This window comes from Nothobranchius furzeri, chromosome 6, assembly GCF_043380555.1.
Source record: "Nothobranchius furzeri strain GRZ-AD chromosome 6, NfurGRZ-RIMD1, whole genome shotgun sequence".
Lineage (NCBI taxonomy): Eukaryota > Metazoa > Chordata > Actinopteri > Cyprinodontiformes > Nothobranchiidae > Nothobranchius > Nothobranchius furzeri.
The window spans coordinates 62,989,525-63,009,382 of record NC_091746.1 but is presented as its reverse complement, the minus strand read 5'-3'; the positions used below and the strand labels follow the sequence as shown (position 1 = coordinate 63,009,382).

Here is a 19,858-nt window from a genome sequence, read left to right as displayed (position 1 = left end):
GAAAAAAGTAGGCAGATTTATCCCCTATACACATTTTTACCTGTGAAAAGCAATAATATATAAACATTTAATATTTATACATGTGATAGAATCAGATCACCCCAGAAGTCAGTCCCACATCCAGGGCCGTATCAAGGCATTTGGGGACCAAGGCAAATATGGTCTTGGATCCCCCACCACCTCACTCCTTGCTCAGTTAATACAAGATGGCAGCGTGCTGAGTACAGATTGTTGTTGCTTTTAATTAATAAACAATCATTCAAAAGAACTGTTTTTAACAGCAGTCCTAGCTCAGACACCACACCACTTTCCACATATATGTCATGAGCTCACTGAGCGTCAGATTACCAGATTCATACGGAAGTTGTTTTGGTGAAAGTAACTTAAAGTAATGCAAAAGTAGTGTAATGCCTTACATTTTAAAATCAGTGATCTTGTAATGTAATGAATTACTTTTAAATGAGGGTAACAAGTAATAAATAATGCATTACAGTTTTGAAGTAACTTGCCCAACACTGATTTTAAGTGTATAGAGCTGGTTGATTAGTTGGTTGGTTGGTTGGTTGGTTGGTTTGTTGGATGGATGGATGGATGGATGGATTCCTTAGGCCTAGCTGATCAATTAGATGTCTCACACGTATGGGTGTGTAATTCCATTTAGCCAGAAGATGATTGACCTTTCTCAACCAATCAGGGGGCTAGGTGGGAGCGGGGCACTTTCCCACCTTCTGACGGTCAATCAAATTGAACTTGTTTCTAGTTTTAAGTACAGATAGTTCAAAAAGATCAAAAACAGGACTCTGTTATTGGCTCAATGTTCAGCTTTTTAATATCCATTCCTGTGAGACTTGGTTAAAGTGATATGTAGTTCCTTGTGTTGCCATGGTAACAGATAACGCATTTAAAATTGAATACAAGATTCCTGAGACCAAACTGGTCGATTTGATGTGTCATATATATGGGTGCCGGATCCTGATTGGACAGAAAATGGTTGAACACTCTCAACCAATCAGAGAGCAGCACTGCCTTTTCACCCAGCTATTTTTAGGCCTGCAGCTGTACTCCTGTTAATGAGAAGCCTTTAAATCTGTCCTTCAGATGTGAAATTGGACCTGTCAAACTTCTCATCACCATTCAAAAAGTACTACACCAAATTGAAAATTTCAAAAAGCATGAGCGGCAGAAGGCTTTGTTGGTCATCTGTGTGGATTTTTATGTGCCTACCGTGAATTGTCTTGAAGCTATGACGAGAAACTTTTAGCTGCCTGAAGCCGATCAGTGGAGAAAATCTCTGTTCCTTTAACATGGGTTTCAATGAAGCAGAATCTGGGTCTCTCCTTCTGAGGCTTGTAGCGAAAGAACGGTAACACTTACAGATAAAATGAAACCCATTCTGAAAAGCTGACAAAAGTTCCTAATTTTTGAGTTATAATTTGTTTTGGTAGTCCAAACGGTCTGGGGGTAGTAAAGAGTTGTTCACAGAAGATGTGAAGTTCAAAAGTTAGAGTGCGGAACTTTCAGTTTAGAGTGGGGAGAGACATTTTTTTAATTTGAATTTTCTCAAACAATTGCACCGTACGACCACAATGTTTGGAGTACAGTCATGAATTATAGCTCAAAACGAAGATATATTCGTTAGATGTAAGCCAGCATGTGTCTCATTTCAATCTGACCTACGGTTCTCTCGGGACAATGCCAGAAATGGAGCAAGGGAGGATCACTGCTCCTATCTTTCCCCATTATAACTTTTGTGAATTTTTCTGAAAATTTCAAGTCGTACCTCAACTTCTACCTGCGATTTTATAAAAACCGTAAAAGATATTCAAAAATGCCTCTTTAATATGTTAAACAGGAAAGTCTTGTGAGTTTGTTAAACTTTGAATGAAGTCTCTAAGTTAAAAGGAACCCAATAGAGTTTTAGGTCAAAAAAGTGATAGGAATTTGCTGAAAATTGACCAATCCCATTCATTTCAATGGGAAAATTTTCGCAGAAAAAGCTTAATAACTCGAAAAATTTTAAAGATATCAATGCCAAAAGTAATAGCCGGAAAGAGCTTAACGAGCTGAACGTTTTGATATAAAATTGTTGAAATAGCTCAAAATTTGAAGGAGAAGAAGAGGTTCAAAAAGTGTACGGAAGCAGAATAAGAAGAAAAGAGGAAAACAATAGTTTGAATGCTTAACAGCATTCAAACAATAAAGAGAAACAGGAAAACAATAGTTTGAATGCTTTTCAGCATTCAAACAATTATGCTATGGTGTGTCATTCACCCATTCACAAACACAGATTAAAATCTGGTTTTAGTTGTGCCCTGAATGAACATGAATACATGAACCCAAACAGATTCTTTCAACTTGAACTTTACTGAAAATGCAGGTGTGCACCAAGATGGCTACATAACAGGCATTTAAGAACCACTAACAGATACAACGGGATCAATTAAGATGAAAACTCGCGGAAATAATGGAGCAAAACCACTAAAACAAATCTGTTGTTTGTGTCTTCTTTATGACCTTTTCACATGTCAGTTAGCTGAGTATTCGTGTGCCAACTGAAACTTATAAACTAGTTACACCCAAAAGGTACATTCACAGATTTTTATACATCCTAAGGAGTAAAAGTAGAAAACCTAAACAAATAATCATTTCTTTTTGAGAGTCGGTGTAATTTGAACTCCATTAGTGGCGATTTTAGCAGGAAGACAGATCTCCAGGAGCAAGCTGTAAAGGAACAAGTGAAAGGTTTTTTGGCAGGGAGGAGTAAACATCTTTACTGGGTCATCTGGGCTTCCATAGCCTGTGCGGCCCACTCTGGTGCTGCCTGGCGGATCTTTTCTAGGAGGTTGTTGACTTGAAAACATAGAGACTGGATCTGCTTGTCCCACGTAGGAAGTGGTTCACGAGCTGCCAGAGAAGAGGGAGGAGAAAGAGCATAGTTTAGTCACTTTGACATCTCCAAGTAATGCTTGTTTCACGCGGCAAGATTATTATGCTGATTTTTGACCCGATTCTCCTCTCCGTTGATCTTAAGGAGGCTCTGATTACCATAATGGCTTTTAAGATAATCTTATCAGATATTCCTTCCATGTGTGGTGTGTTAAGAGCCCTCTGTTCCGCTCTGAAGAATGTCGGGACCACTTTGATCATAAATCAGGAGCATCAAACATGTTAGGTGATACCGTATTGTGTGTGTGTGTGTGGTGCACCCAGAGGCCAAACAAGTATGTTGCCTGTTAGATGTATGTAACTACTCCGAAAGCAAGGTGGCAGAAGTGCACTGCTAATGCTAACTTCTCATCTGCCAAGCTTGTTTACTTCCAAGTCTCAAGAGGTTTGCAAAATTTCCCGTCTGACCGGTGTAAAAGTCACTGATGTAGTGGATTCTTATCATGTAGCACCACTAGGGGACACCCTTTTCCTTTTTGACTCCTGATGTCGTTTTGTAAACCATCCATTATTATTTTTCATGTATGAAGGGAAGATATACGGCAACTTCACATGAGACCCTGTCTTCTCAAAGCTTCTGTGAGTTTTCTGGGAATAAAAGAAAAACGAGAACAGAGAATTCAAGAGTGTCTGAGCTGACTCGAGCGTGGAAGCTAGTTACCCTCAGCTAGCTCTTAAACCACACACCTCATCAACACACCGGGAATGTTTGTAAGTGAAATGTGTGTGGTGTGCTGTCTTTGCTGTGTACCCAGAAACCACACACTGCAGGGCCAAAGCGGTTAAATTCGTGGGTTTTTATCATCGTGTGTGTACGGAAGAGTAGATTAGGGCCACTGAAAAGGCAAAAAGAATTTTGACATTAAAGAGCAAGTCACCCCAAATCAACTTTTTTTTTCTGATAAACTATATAAATGCGTGTCTAGTCATGCTGCAGACACGTGTAGTCAATAGTTTTGCACTTTAGTGAATTTTAGTTAAAATTAAAATTTTCTGCCTAAAACTGTCAGTGTTGTGCCGTTGTCAGGTAAAAACTCTGCACTGCAGTTGAATTTAAATCTGCCATCGCTATTGGCTAAGAGGTACCCTAGAACATTAGCTGATTAGCTGGTACCATATGATGTCACAATGTCGTTGTGAGCCTGTGTGTGTGTATTTGTTAGCGGCTCCGCCCTCTCGGTCTGCTAGGCAACAGCATTTGTTGCATCTTTCAAACAGGAAGTGGGAGTGGAGTAATACTCTGGTAGGGGGGTGACTTGCTCTTTAATCTCAGGAGTCAAAAAGTCAGAATTCTTTTTATGTATTTAGCAGATGCTTTTGTCCAAAGCGACCTACTGGTGATAATCAAGCCAGCAGGTTGCCCTTGAGGCTAACAACAAACACTCTTCAGTCAGTCCAAGGTGGCTGTGAAGCAGCATAATGAAGAATAATAATAATGATGAATGAAAGAGGGAAGCGAACATGGAGTGTGCAGTAGAGTGGGGGACGGGTGCAGGGAGGGTGTTAGTTTAGAAGATGCTCTCTGAAGAGCTGGGTCTGCAGGAATTTCTTGAAAATTGGCAAGGACGCATCCCCGTTCTAGTGGTGCTTGGTAGGTCATTCCACATCTGTGGAACGACACATGAAATGAGTCTGGATTGTCCTGCTTGTCCTTTTTGTCTTTTCAGGGGCCCTAATCCTCTTGAGTATGTGTGGAGTCACTCATGCTTTTAAAATATTCCAACAAATTTTTCTATCTGGCCGTGTGAACCAGGCATGACTAATCAAATCTACTGAGATGGACAAACATGACAAATAAAGTGACAAATGTGATGACACATTCATTATACTGATGGACAAAATAAGATTTGAAAAAAGAAAATAAAGAATTAAACTCATTAAAATAACCAAAGTACATTTTTGTATGTTTAAGGAAACATGTAAGGCTGTTTAAACTCACTTTCAAAGTGAACAATGCCGTCTATCTGGTCGATGAAGCCATTCATACGTCCTTCAGTGATCATCTGAGAAGCAATCTTCTCAGCCTAAATAAATAAACAGACAAACAATGATTTATTATCAGATTTATACGATAGAACAGCCAAAAAGACCACTTTATTCCCTAACAGTTTCTAGCTGTCGCTAGCAAACGATCAACATCTCACCTTTGCCGGAGGAATTTCCAACAACGCTCCTAATTCCTCAAACGTGATGTTATTGTAGAGTTTACTAGCAGACAGGAGGTTGTGTTCGATCACGGCTCTGTCCAGGATGCTGGAGCCTGTGACGGGGACAGATGGGAGACCTTTTTCATAAAGAAAGGGTGTTTCCACTAGGGGTCGCATGACTTAATTTTGTTTAAAGTCGACAGTCAAGTAATGAAAATTGAGTCGACTTTGACTAGTCGTTGATGACGTCGTACACCTGAAGCGGCGCAGGGGTCGGTTGGTTCGCTGGAGTTTTTGACAATTAAAATTGCGCCCACATTTTCAAAGTTAAACACATTTCTTTTAACAACGGTAGTTTCTGCTTCAGCCCTCTCCCCCCTCCCCCTGCGCAGCGGCCGCAAACTCACTGATGCGCCTGCAGCCTCTCAGAGTTCCTGCTGCTCTAAACATTGAAATAATTATTTCATTTTCTGTTCCTCACTTCTGATTACCTTCAATGGTGTCTGTTTGTTGCAGCCACCAGGTACAAAACTAACTTGTCTTTATTTGACTATTTTTCTGTCCTGCCTGTTTATTATCTTCCTGCATCTCCTCTCAATCCTAAAGAAAAACTGCTACCTGGGTTCATATACATTCACCTTATGAGTTACCTTTGAACTGCAGTTCTAAAAGATCTACTGACCACAAAAACAGCGGAGTGTGCGCTGCTCGCCGGCCGCGGAAAGCGGGGGCGGAGCGGAGAGTGGAATTTTGGGGTAAGTGAGGTGCGTCACCGGAGGACAAGGTGATGCGCCTGGCTCCACAGCAGCGAAACGCATCAGGCACACATAAAAGACAGAAAACATAAAAGGAAATGAGCCGACATGGACGATCGTGTGTTAAATTTGTTTGTGAGGTGGTGGTGACACCTAATTTGATAATGTTACTGTGGCGGTGCTCAGGACGCAGATGTCTGGAGCGTGTCAACAATCAGAGCTTTGCATGCGCAAGCTGGTTAAGATTAGGATGGGGGTGAGGGGAAGGTTAAATTGCAAGAGGGTAAACGTCACAATTTGGTTAAATGTCCGTTTTACGGAGGGTGTCAGTGCCGACGCTCTGGCACAGCGCGTCCCCCCCGCCTCCCGACGCGCAGGAGCTTGTCACCTGCTGTCTTTTCCCAGGACTGCATCTTATTATCACGTGACAGCGACTAGTCGATGACAGGCATAAAAAGTCCCTACAGAGCAGTGAAGTCGACTAGACGACTAGTTCATACAACCCCTAGTTTCCACTGAACTTGTTGATCAAGTCCGACTCTGATTTGTTGGGAAGTAAAAATATTAAGACATTTTTTCTACTGGAATCACAAATAAGATGTCTGGGACAAAATCTGGGGAGATCACAAAGTTGGGATCCCCTCCAGAACTCAAGTCAGTCATGCAGCCATTGTTCACATTTTCTAGTCACAACTTATCGCAGAGCATATTAATTATGTCCCTATTTGTTCACAATTCAATCTAATTTTATTTGGAATCGCTCTATCTCCTATTTGTCACACTTTCAGACTAGCGTAAAGTTTTCCGAGATGTTCAAAATGCCAGCGACCTTAGAGTGATGCCTTGCTACTCACATGAGGAAATGGAGAACATTTACAAATGCTTTGAGGAATTTTTGGACTTTCCCTTATGAATGACTGGCTGTTTTAACTCTGAACAACCATCTATGCAATATTTTGCTTCCTGCTGATGTTCTGACAGTTTTCTAGATTTTCTAAGCACTTTGTGACCTCTGTGATGGTACAAGTACAACCAAGTGAAGCCTCCTTACGTTACTCAGACAAACAGTATTTTTTCAAACAGAGATGCCGTCCAATCAGAGTTGGGGTAATCAGCATGGGTCAAAAGAATTAAATGTCTTTTTTAAAACACCAGACTACAGACAGCAATTACAATCAGAGAGCAACAAATCACCGCTCCAGCTCGAAAACAAAGATCCAGAGATTGTTACGGCGCCATCTCTTCCTACCGTCTGCTGTGGTTGCTTTCTGGTGAGGCATCAGCATGGCAGCAAACTCCTGGAGCTGATTTCCTCTGATGATGCGGTCCAGGTACATCTTCTCCAGAATACCATAAGCAGCCAGCTGCTGACAGCGCTCATCCTTGAAGAGAGTAGCCAGCATACGAGACCTCTGTTGTCCTAAAGCACACGACATTGTGAGGAAGGAGAAGCGAAGAGCGGCTGATTAAGTTTCTCCTCCACTCATCAGGAGTATTTCTGAACACGAATAAAACCTGCAGACAGCTCGTACCTGCAGAGGCTAGTATGGTGCAGTTCAGGGCATGTTTCAGTGCCTCCAGACGTTCACTTTCATGAACAATAGACTTGTAGGACAATTCGTTGTATCGCTGAGCAGCTTCAATGAACTTCCTCCTGAAATCTAGCACTCGTGCATAACACACCTAAAAACACAAGCAGGCATGACTGCAGATGTTTAAACTTCAGGATAATCAGCTGATTCACGTGGTCGATGTCATCTCTGACTCCCACATTGGAGTATTTTAAAAAAAATCTATTTACAATCTCTGGTTACTCAATCTTCTCAGTGGCCTAGTGGCAGAGTGTCCGCACTGGGACTGGGAGATCGGGGTTTAAATCCCGGTCGGGATTTAAAAATAGGACCCAATGCCTCCCTACTTGACACTCCACTTTACGGGGTTGGATTGGGGGGTTAAACCACCAAATAGTTCCCGAGCGCAGCCACAGCTGCAGCTCACCGCTCCCCACGAGGATGGGTCAAATGCGGAGATGAATTTCACCAGTGTGTGATGAATAAATGGAACTTTAACTTTAATGAAGTGTAACCTGTTCAAGTGGTTGTTAACACGAATATCAGCCAACCACACGGCTGCAACTCAGTGGTTTTACACGTTTGTTGACGATGACTTGCTGAAGTTCAAAGGGAAACCTCGAATGAGGAAAAGAGACAGAAGTGACGTTAAACGTGGCATGATGTTGGTACCAGACAGGCTTATCTACCCACAATCTACTGGTTTACAGAAAATGTTCGACATGAGAGAAAATATCCAGTGAGGTGTGTTGTAAAGCAATTCCCCACCAGGACAACAGAGAGCGTAGAGCTTTTCTGGGGTATCGTGCCACCATTAGTCATATATCTAGTCCACGGTAGTGTATTTACTATTGTATACAGGTCCTTCTCAAAAAAATTTGCATATTGTAATAAAGTTCATTGTCTGTAAAGTACCGATAAACATTACACTTTCATATACACTGCTCACAAAAATTAAAGAAACACTTTAAAGAAACACATTAGAAACATCAGATCTCAATATGAAGTTGGATATCTATACAAATAACGACAGGGCAATGTCTTAGGAACAAAAGGATGCCAAGTCTTTTAATGGAAATAAAAGTTAGCCTACAGAGGGCTCAACTGTGTAGACACCCTAAAATCGGAGTGAAATGAAGATGTGGCAGGCTGGTCCATTATTTCAAAAACTTCATTTCTGCAACTCAAAATGCTTTTCAGTATCTTGTGTGGCCCCCACGAGCTTGTGTGCATGCTTGACGACGTCGGGGCATGCTCCTAATGAGACAACGGATGGAGTCTTGTGGCATTTCCTCCCAGATCTGTGTGAGGGCGTCCCTGAGCTCTTGTACAGTCTGAGGAGCAACCTGGCAGTGCCTAATGGACCGAAACATAATGTCCCACAGATGTTCGATTGGGTTTAAGTCAGGGGATCGTGACGGCCACTCAGTTGTTTCAATTCCTTCATCCTGCAGGTACTGCCTGCATACTCTTGCCACATGAGGCCGGGTATTGTCGTGCATTTGGAGAAAGCCAGGACCTACTGCATCAACGTAGGGTCTGACAAAAGGTTCAAGGATTTCATCTCAATACCTTATGGCAGTCAGAGCACCATAGAGATCTGTGCGTCCCTCCATGGATATGCCTCCCCAGACCATCGCTGATCCACCACCAAACCTGTCATGTTGAACGACGTTGCAGGCAGCATAACGTTCTCCTTGTCTTCTCCAGACTCTTCCACGTCTATCACAGGTGCTCAGGGTGAACCTGCTCTCGTCTGTAAAAAGTACAGGGCGCCAGTGGCAGACTTGCTAATTCTGGTGTTCTTGAACAAATGCCAGTCGAGCTCTACGGTGCTGGGCAATAAGCACAGGGCCCACTACAGAACGTCGGGCCCTCAGGCCATCTTCATGAAGTCTGCTCCTGATTGTTTGGGTAGAGACATTCACACCAGTGGCCCTTTGGAGGTCATTCTGTAGGGCACGAGCAGTGCTCAGTAGAGGTGTGAATCTTCACTTGTCTCCTGATTCGATTACGATTATTGGGTCAACGATTCAATTCGATTCGATATCCCGATGCATCACGATTATTTCATATTGATTTGTTTTCATCGATAAATAGAAGATGTCAGATAATTGCTTTTTATTTTTTTATCTAAAACGTAAGTGACACAACCTGCCATCCCTCAAAAGCTCTCCATTCACAACAGGTTAGGACAAAACATTTTAAACATTTAAGAAGATTTAACAAAGTAAAACAATCTGTTTCCTCGTTCAACACCACGCCTCAGGCTGAGAAAAACACGCTTTGCAAAAACTCACAAAATCTAAAAAAGTACTGAAAACCTACAGGACACATAATCTAATAATAAAATCCATAATGGGTTCATATATGAGTATTTAATGTCTCTGAGCAGCTCTAGAGTCCAATATTTATGCCACAGTTGAAGGGTGTCAAAAATAACACCAAATGAAATGTTTGACTTAATTTTATTTGAACCCAGTGGTTCGTTTCTGAAATGTTGGAGAATGAATCAAGTTCTGTTTGGTGCAGAAAATAATAAAACATAAAACAAATTCTACACTTCCAATAATATTTAAGATGTGTGTTTTATTCTTCCTGATAAGAACACCAGCAGAAGGCTGTGGGCTGGATTAGGATTAAATTACCCAGCTGATGGATCTCTTTCACTAACCAGCTAACTACAAACCTTTCCACTAACCTGTCCTGTGTGATCCTCACCATGTAACCCTCATGTCCATGCTGTCTCTGGAGGAGCAGATAGGAGACAAGTCTCCTGTAACTGAAAATGAACCAAAGCATCCTCCCAGCTTCTCTTTCAGCTGAATTTAACATCAGTTTATCATCATGACACAAAAGAATAAAGTGGAACAAGAACTTCTTTCTTCTCTCTCCTTTTAACTTCTCTGTGTCCCTAAATAAAAGAGACAGACGATCCACTGCAGCCGCCGTCATTGACCCCGCCCCCTTCCCAAGACCGGATCTCTCTACATTACAACAAGCAGTCTGACTGAGCGATTCCAGGAGAAATAATAATTAAATTATGAAAATAATAACGCGTGTTTGGAGCATCGGTTTGGAGGAGCGTCCTCCGATCGTCTCTCTGAGCAGACAGTGTCTCTCCCTCTCGGTCGCTGATCGAGCGAGCGGAGCGCGCCGCACGACAACCCGCTCAATTAACATAATTCACGGCCCAAATCCAACAGAACCGGTCGGGCTGATTCGGTTCCGGTTTGGTCTCGGGTGGCAACTTTAGCGCTCAGCCCTGCATTACCACATTAAGGCGGAGGTAAATGTGGAGGACGCTCACTCTGACAGATTTGGATGTGGCGCTGGTGCCGCCGTTAAAAAAACTAAACTACATTCCACTATAATCGATTATGGCGTACTCTTCTACGATGCAGAATCGTTTATGTCCGCATCCCGATGCATCGATTATTTGATTATTTTCCTCAGCTCTAGTGCTCAGCCTGTTCCGCCTTGCACAAAGGAGCAGGTATCGGTCCTGCTGAGGGGTTGTGGACCTTCTACGGCCCTGTCCAGCTCTCCGAGAATAACCGCCAGTCTCCTGAAATCTCCTCCATGTTCTGGAGATTGTGCTGGGAGACACATTAAACCTTCTTGCTGCAGCACATGTGGATGTGCCATCCTGGAGAAGTTGGACAACCAGTACAACTTCTGAAGGGTTAAGGAATCGCCTCATACCAAGTGGTGCTCGCTGCAGAACCACAAAGGCGGAGCTGCACCAGAAGGTGGAGCTGCACCAGAGTCAGCCCCGCCCATTCCAGAATCAGCCCCGCCCATTCTATCAGAGTCAGTCCAATTCCTTCCAGTTGTCAGGCTTTATAGCATTCTGGAACCAAAGAGGGTGTTATGGCTAAAAAATGCAAGATTGAGGACGGAGTTGAGAAGTGAATTGAACAGTTTTTGTAAAGGTTCCATATAATTAAAAATCTAACTTTTGGAACTTTTAATCATGTTATATTGTCATTTCCTCATAAGAAACACGCCAAAGCCATTTTTGGCCTCATTCATGCATTTTCTTCCCATCTCAGCTTCAATTTGGTCTCCTCCCCCGAAGCGGGTCTGGTTTTGGTTCTCAAATCTGGATATTCTGTGAATTTTCTGACAAATTATTTCTGAAATGACTTCTACTGAGACACCGCCAATAAACCATACATCCCATCTCCAAAGACACACTAAATAGCATAATAAAATGTAACGCCACCTAGTGTTTATCAGATATGGTGGTGTAGTGGTGATGGTGTCAGGTTGACATGCAGTTTTGCGCGGGTTCGCCTCCCAGCAGTGGAAATATCCTATAATCTCTTTTCCTCATTTCTAGCTACACTTGCCAGTACTATGTTTACAACAATTTATTGGTATGCCGTTTAACATATAATGACTAATGTGTTTTTTTTTATTTATTCATTCGTTTATTTAGCCAGTGTGAGTCCATCTGTGAGCAGAGTTTCAACTAAAATGCTGTTTAGGAACGACCAAATTCAAAGAACTTGTAGAGACATAAATATTTTGCTGAAAATAAACATTACAACTAAAATATGAACAAATTCAATGTTTCAGCTGGCAAAATAGATTGTTGCCGACCCCACCGAGAACCGAACCAGCATCAGCTGAGGGGAAAGCAAAACTTAACTCAAACGATCTTGCCACTGGACTAACAGAACCCACATGGTGATGGTACATGCTGTTGTACAGGAGTTTTATTAGAGCGGCTGTGGGCAGATATTCGCTAAAAGAAACCTTTTCATTTCGGGATATATTCAGACTTTGTCATGTAGCAAGTTATATTTATCTTGTTTAATTGGAGCATAGAACATAGCATTAACGACTGTAAACTAGTAACAGCCGTAATTCATGTGGGTCAGGTCAGTTTGCGATAAAGTTGAAAACAAAAACGGAAGTCAGTGGGCTAGGCTGAGTTTGCGTGAATGGGCGGGGCTGACTCTGGTGCAGCTCCACCTTATGGTGCAGCTCCGCCTTTGTAGTTCTGCAGCGAGCACCCTCTCCCTCATACTGCCAGTAGAGAGCCAAAACTAGCACGAGTGGAAAGCCAGCCGAAAAAGATCAAGAGGGAGAAACTTGAAATGACTTCTACATGTTAAACCAGTCCCGTTTTGAGGGTTTTGTAATTGTTGCCACTTTAGTGCACCTGTCGTTAAGTCCATGAACACCAATAGAGCTGACAGTGATTAACAATGCCCTCAGCTGCTTAATCAACCAGGAAATTATCAGACAGGTTTAATTGATTTCATGCCAGGCCCAATAAAAAAAGTGTTCCTTTAATTCTTGCGAGCAGTGTGTATATTAGATTCATTACACACAACTGAAGTAGTTCAAGCCTTTTATTGTTTCTAATATTGATGATTTTGGCATAGAGCTCATGAAAACCCAAAATTCCTATCTCAAAAAATTAGCATAACATGAAAAGATTCTCTAAACGAGCTATTAACCTAATCATCTAAATCATGATTAGGCTAATCAGGTCTGAAAACTTCCCTTATCCACTGTAATGGCGTTGAGCAGACAGAGGACTATAAATTAGGCTTAAAGGGGACATATTGTGCAAATATCACTTTTGCATCCATTGTGTAACTACGTGGGCCTCTGCTGTCTCTAAAAGGATAAAAACCATCTAACCATTGTAGTCAGATTTTAGTGTCAGAAGGCATTTGTTTCTACGAGATGTTTGCAAAGTTTCCCTAATCATGTGATGTCACAATAAGGAAAATTAGAGACCCCACCCACATCCCTCGTCAATGCTGGAGGTGCATTGGCTCTGCTCAGAGCCCCTTGACTCACATCAGCCAGTCAGGAGGTGAGCGAGCGTGGCCAGCAACAGCTCATCACTGTCGGGTTGTAAATCATTTTTAAAGACTCATCTGTTCTCAGGTGCTTTTAATTCAGTTTGAGAACGCATTTGTTTTAGTAGCTTTTACGTCAGTTTGATTTGTCAGTTTTTTACTTTTTGATGAACTTTTATCTCATTTTTAGCATTATAGGAAACTTCTGTTCATCTTGGCTTGTTAAGCACTTTGGCCAGCTGTTGTTACGTGCTATAAATAAAGTTGACTTGACTGATATGCATTAAATTGACAGAGCGCTGAAACGGCTCATCCTGGTAGATCCTGACACTGTCAAGAATAGAGCTATCGAGAGTGTTTCGTGTGAGAGGTAGGGCTGATCAATCGGGTTTTGAACAATTATAAAAGGCTTTCTGCGTGTGTCCCTGTTTACTGGCAGCTGCAACATAAATAAAGATTGTGTACCTTATAGTGTATCTGCAGCTGTTCATTGGAGGACTCATTCTGAAGCAGTGAAGCTCTGTTGATGTAGGCCTCAGCCTGCACAGGGTCATCATCTTCTAGGTACAGTCTGGCAATTTTCAGGTATGTATCCAACTTATAGTCAACGTTATACTGCCTAAAAGGGTGGGGGGTGGGGGTGGGGGAAATGACTTTTAAAATGTGCAATGTACAAAAACTGGAGACAAAAGGCTACTTACTTCTGTCCTGTTTCCAAGGGAATGCCAACCAAAACTTGAGCTGCATTTCTCCAGTCTCCTTCCTTTTCATAAATAGTTGCTAAGTGCTGTCTGATAGAGGCAACCTGAGAGCAAACAGGAACATTTCTCATGAATTTCACTTCCTAAGTGTGCATTAACTAACCTAAATTGTAACGTAGAGTGAGAAGGCATTTACCTGCTCCTCGAATGAGATGACTCTCGGCTGAATCTTCTCCAAGGTGAAGTGATACACTGCTTTTGCCGTGGCGTCAGGCAAGCCGGGCAGATGTGTGCAGAAGTCGGTGAGCAGTTGTCGCGAGATGACAAGACTGACATTCTCGTTGACCACTGTAAAAGTGTGACATTGTAAATTCAAACAGCCAGTTTACATCCAGTCACATAAGATATCCTCAAAATGTTAAGATTGCCTTAAAAGACACAAGAAATACGTACTTGCTTCAACAAAGGCCTTCAAGGACTCCAGCTGATCAGCATCTGTATACTGAATGGCTTTCTCCAAAATCTGCCGGTACCTACAAAAGATTTTTATGATTAGAAAAAACAAATGTTTTTGGTAAAGGGCTTTAAAAACAATAACATGTTTTTATCGACACTAAAACAATTTCGACATGTAATCTTTATTCAATAAAGAGGTTTAGACAATTGCATTAGATACTTTTATTGGTAGCAGTGGGATTGTAAACCATTAACATTAAACAACAAATTTATTTGCAGGAACAAACTAGCTAACATCATTAACCAGAGATGGCAAAAGTACCGACGTTCTTTATTAAGTAGAAGTACAGATACCTGAGTAAAAAAAAAACTACTCTGGTAAAAGTGAAAGTACTGAGCGAATTTATTTACTTAAGTAAAAGTAAAAAATACAGGCTCTAAAAAGTACTTAAGTACAAAAAGTAAAAGGTAAAAAAATTAAACATTAAATAACAGGAAAAAAAGCATCTAGTTTAGAATGAGAAGTTTATTTCAACAACACAACAATTCCTGGAGATATGATGCTATTAATGTTGTTGCTATCACCACATATGGGAGCATTTAACTGCAATAGTTTTTTCGGCAACTTGACTTAAAACATTGTGATCATGGAATCAAAGTCACTTCAAATCTTCAAGTATTATTTCCTTTTTAGAGGAATTGACTGTTTGAGACTAAAACACTTATTGAGCTTCATCAGAAGTTCTTTGCATCAACCTGTGCCCTTTAGAGTCTGAAAATGAGTCCTGCAGTGCTGAAAAGCCTCTCACAAGCAGTTGGGGCAGGCAGAGGTGTGTTCAGCTTCAGTGATAAATTGCATACTGCTGGAAAAGATTTCAAGATATCCATAGAATCTGATGGACAGGCCAGGTAGGACTCCAGCTGCTTGGCGTTTTCCTGATTCTTGCCCTGCCTGATGGTGAAAAAGAAGTCCTCCTCCTCTGAAGAAAAGGACGTGTTGCCTGGCTGCACCACGGGTTGCCAAGACCTATGAATGACAGAATCAAAAAGATTATAATTTATCACCAATTTCATCACCTCAATTAAAATAACATGGCTAATTTGTTGCATACCAAATAAAGTATGAAAAAACAGATTTACCGCATTGACTCGAATATAGGACGAGGTTTTCTTCGTTGAAAATAATGTAAGAATATGTTGTCGTTTTATAATCGGGGTCTAGCCATTGACACATGCTGATAGTTGTCTGGGATCGCTACGACTGCAACAGCAGAGCGCGCCAGCTTTTCAGGGGGGGTCGTCCTATACGGTACATTCAGAATTTCATAATCTAAAAGTGAACTAATCACATGAAGTCAGAGTGACCTGATCATTTTTTACTTTTGTTGTATTTCGTAATATACCCCACAATAATTCATGAGTTAAATCATCCTGTAACATGCATCGGTTTGTCATTTTTGCAAAAATTAAAAGTGATTTTCACTTGTTATTGTAGGAAAAACAATCATCCAATATTTTATGGATAATTCATATTTTAAAAAAAAACTCTTAACTCTTACCAAGATTCAGGGTACTGTTGTCACGTGTCCAACAGGTCCTGAACTTGGGGACAAGAATAGCTGCAGCAATGAGCTCTGGATCAGCAAGCATCTGTTGGAAACGCTTTTTTCAAGTCCTCCTTGAAGAGCATCTATCAAAGGCCCACAGAACTTGGAGGAAGGTCGAAGGTGCTGAAGCTTTTTCTTGAGTAGTGTTATTGTGGGTACCAGCCATCCCATTTGCACACTGGCCTCTCCCTGAAGAACATCAACCGCCTTTGCAAATGGACTCATCGCATATTCTGTCTTAGCAGGAGTCAACCTGTCAAAAGACAAAAATGCATTTGTTTAGCTTCTCAGTAATCCAGGACATTAGAATCCATAGTTTTAAATGAAGGCAGTTTGACCTCTTTTGTTATCTTGAAAAAGTTTAAACTCGTATCCTCTATTGAAAAACAGCCATTCACACCTCCAACTGACTAACCCAAACCCCATTCTGACACAACAGGTCTACCTGTACCCTCAACAAACAACTCTCCACACCCTCCCTTCACCTTCTGACCCCCTGCCTGCAAAAAAGATCTGTGAGGAGGGTGCAAGTCGTCTCTCTCTGCACCAGAAGACTGCCTCTTAGCTTATTTTTATTCCCTCTCATTTATGTTCATATACATGCACAAATTGCAATATTTATTAATACATTATATTTCCATATATATTTTATTATTACATATACTACAGTCACTAAGCTAGAAAAGTGAAGTGGTATGGCACTTACATTGAAATTTTTAGTGCACTGTATGTATGTCGTTTAGTGCAACAGCGAGTGCAGAAAATGTGTGCGGCCCTTTGAGCTGTTTGCATGCTAGTGCAGCAGAGCATCTTCCCATGGTTTCAGGCTCTATCCAGTGTGCTGTGACACCGATGAAACTTCGTCTGTGTGCAGTCCAGCAGTCTGTGGTGGTAGCAATGTGCTCAACCACATTCAAAGCAGCCTTTAGATTTTTCTTCATTTCCAGTGTTACTTTCTCAACTTTGTTCTTTATGGTGCCTCGTGACATTACAGTCACATCTGGTTGTAAGGTGAGGCACAAGTTTTGAAACCCTCCTGTTCGACAACACTGAGCGGGTGCAGACCTTGTACAACAAAGTTAATGATGGCATCATCCATGCTTTTTTGTGAAACTCTCTTGGTTTCCCACAATTTTAGTTGTTTGTTTGGGCCTCTGTCGTCGGTGTTCAATTTCCGCTTCAGACTGGGCGAGGTTAGCTCATTATACCTTTCCAGGTGATTTGCGTGCTTCCTCTACACAAAGAGAAGAGCAAAAAAGTTAGGTCCACAAAATACAAGATGAAGAAGAAAAAATCCCAATGCGCTTCAACTGGTTTTCTAAAGGGGTAACTGACAAATAACTACAATTGCAGAGCTCAGCTCACATGTGTTACATTTAGAGCATGACACACACACACACACACACACACACACCAGACAAACGTGTGTTCAGAACTCTAAGCCTAGCGAGACGTTTTTCAGTGTGGGGCGGGGGGTCAGCTATGACCAAAACATTTATATTCTGTGATAATTACTCCAACCCCTGCAGATATCTGCTCACTCTGAAGTTCCTTGCATTACCAAAGTTATAAACTCACTTACAAATCATGCTAAATTAACTCAATTGATTTATTGATTTTTTTTACTTGCATAGATAATGTAATTGTAGAATAAAATGGCTCTTACACATTAGGATTGGCTCGGTTGTTTGATCACTACGAGGTTCTCCATTGTTTTAACTGTCTTATCCCACTAGTCTCAACTGATCGAGCTCACAAGTTGTTTTTTGTTTTTGTTTGCTAATGTTTGGCGCTCGTGTTTAGATTTCTCCGTGCCATTTTTATGGTGGAGACCAAGTGCTTGTTCACTTCCGTGTCCCTGAGATGGCTGTGTGATAACAACCTGGCTGTGGGGGTCGAGCTGACTCTAACGTGAAAGTGCCATTACACAATTTGACATAAAAACATTAAATATACAGGGTAACACAGAAAACTGTAAAACACTTGTTTCCATTGTGGCCCTAAAAGCTCAGCAGTAGCTGAAAAAATAAAATCAGGCTTACCTGTACGTGTTTTTTCAGATTTGATGGTGAATTCTTAAAACGCCAGAAGCTCGAGGTTTTTAGGCTGGCACAAAACACAGCGCATCCGCCACGAATCGTTCTTGGAGCCAACAACGTTAAAGAGTTATTTTAAATAAGGCCAAGGATGATGAATGCATCGCTCCTCCAAACCTGCAGCATTTCTCAGGCCACTGTCATCATCCATGTTGTTAGTTAGTGTTCTTCTGGGTCTCAAACCGCGCTCCCACCGGACTCCTCGCCGCACCATTGATTTTTTTCCCTCTGTTTTGTTCCGACAGTTACGTAATGACGCCATCGACATACGTGTAATACGTGCAGTACGAGAGGGAAATGTCGAAGTAACGAGACCATTTTGAAAATGTAAGGAGTAGAAAGTACAGATATTTAGGCTCAAATGTAGGGAGTAAAAAGTTGTCAGAAAAAAAATACTCAAGTACAGATACCTAAAAAAACTACTTAAGTATTAGTACTTCCGTTACTTCCCATCCTCTGGTATTAACTCCAGAGATATTAAGATGCAATTGAATTAAAACATTTAGCAAGAAGCTTAGAAGAAATGTTGCAGCTCTACATTGTTATACATCTAAAGAGCATTTATGGAATTTTGCAGATGTATGAAAACCCCAACATCTCCTCATTTGATCAATATTATTTTACTAATTATCAATAATTAACAAAAACTACTAAACAACTATGTATCCTAACCCGATCATGAAAATCACTCATGAAATACGTGTGTACAATTTCATTCCAACATCTAAAATCAAATGTTTGAGACGAATTTTCTTTTTTAAGGTCACAGGATAAGTAAATTGGAGGACATTGTTTACAATTTTAGTATCATATGGAAGTTATTTACATAATATCCAAACTAATCTGACAGTGACTTAAACTGTTTAGATTCTTAAATTTTATTATGGGTGTTAATTGCAGAAAACACACAGGATGCACGGAGTTTCAATAGAAAACAAGGAAAAACACGCATTTGTTTAGCCAAATCAAGGATACGCTAGGGACAGCTAGGAAGCTAGATTCTAAATAAACCAGTATTATTTCACCATTCGTCTTTAGAAATACTGTAACGTTAAGGCTCACAGGGAGAGCTAGCTAATAAGCAGCTAACTGTAGCTTAGCCTAGCCTACACATAAGCTACACGTAAGCTCGCAGAGACTCGCTGTTGCGGTAACGTAAAAAAAAAACATTTTTATTAAAAACGAATGAGTGGTTCTCGATTGAGCGCTACATACTTGGCAGCAAGGTCTTTGTGAGATCCACTTGAATTCATCAGCTGAGTAAGCTCCTGTCTCACCTCGGACGCCATTATTGTGCGTCACCTGAAGTGAGTCGCGCATGCGCAATTGCTTCCCGGTATTTTCTTGGAATCTGGGATGGTTCTATGGGATGGTCATGGAATAACCACAGGAATAACGCCCCAAATCTCGTAGTTTTCTTTTGAAATAATTTATAAGACGGGTTGCTACTAAATAACTTTATAAACGTATTTCCCTTTTCTCTTTCTCATCTCCTCCTAGTAGTTAAATTGTTGCCACTGGAGGGCGTGAATACCCCTTCTCTTTTTCATTATTTTATTTTTTACTTAATTGAAAGATGCCAATGAAACAGTCAAATACATGCGTAACGGTATAGGATAAAGAAATTGCGAAATTGCAAACATGTACAAAAAACTCAAAAGAATAAACAAAGATGAAGATAATAAATACACATTAAACAATAAGTTAACACCAGACTATTGATCACATGAACACAGTGATTTGGCTATATGTTA

At 41.0% G+C, this 19,858-nt stretch overlaps 1 protein-coding gene and 1 long non-coding RNA gene across 3 annotated transcripts; both read right to left on the bottom strand.

Moving 5' to 3' along the window:
- Positions 1–2,345: 2,345 nt before the first annotated feature.
- Positions 2,346–19,452, bottom strand: cops4 (COP9 constitutive photomorphogenic homolog subunit 4 (Arabidopsis)). 2 transcript variants are annotated; one of them, XM_070552426.1, is made up of 11 exons: positions 19,320–19,452; positions 14,399–14,478; positions 14,142–14,293; positions 13,946–14,049; positions 13,710–13,863; positions 7,381–7,531; positions 7,098–7,268; positions 5,776–5,886; positions 5,091–5,206; positions 4,886–4,970; positions 2,346–2,904 (listed from the first exon to the last, which is right to left on the bottom strand). In XM_070552426.1, the coding sequence occupies exons 1-11, from the start codon at positions 19,391–19,393 to the stop codon at positions 2,771–2,773; spliced, it is 1,332 nt and encodes a 443-aa protein (XP_070408527.1). In that variant the 5' UTR covers positions 19,394–19,452; the 3' UTR covers positions 2,346–2,770. The 2 variants fall into 2 exon arrangements, with proteins under 2 accessions (XP_070408527.1, XP_015798579.1); XM_015943093.3 differs by lacking the exon at positions 5,776–5,886.
- LOC107374816 (uncharacterized) lies at positions 14,714–17,118 on the bottom strand. The gene is made up of 3 exons (XR_011520890.1): positions 16,715–17,118; positions 15,961–16,261; positions 14,714–15,428 (listed from the first exon to the last, which is right to left on the bottom strand). It is a non-coding gene; the product is annotated as an uncharacterized lncRNA (long non-coding RNA).
- Positions 19,453–19,858: the final 406 nt, after the last annotated feature.

Coding starts and splice junctions, on each gene's coding strand:
- cops4 (XM_070552426.1), bottom strand. CDS start 19,393: ATGGCGTCCGAGGTGAGACAGGAGCTTACTCAGCTGATGAATTCAAGT. Junction 5,887..7,097: donor GAAAGCAACCACAGCAGACG/GTAGGAAGAGAT, acceptor CTGTGGAGCCAG/GCGCATCACCTTGTCCTCCG. Junction 4,971..5,090: donor TGGAAATTCCTCCGGCAAAG/GTGAGATGTTGA, acceptor TTATTTATTTAG/GCTGAGAAGATTGCTTCTCA.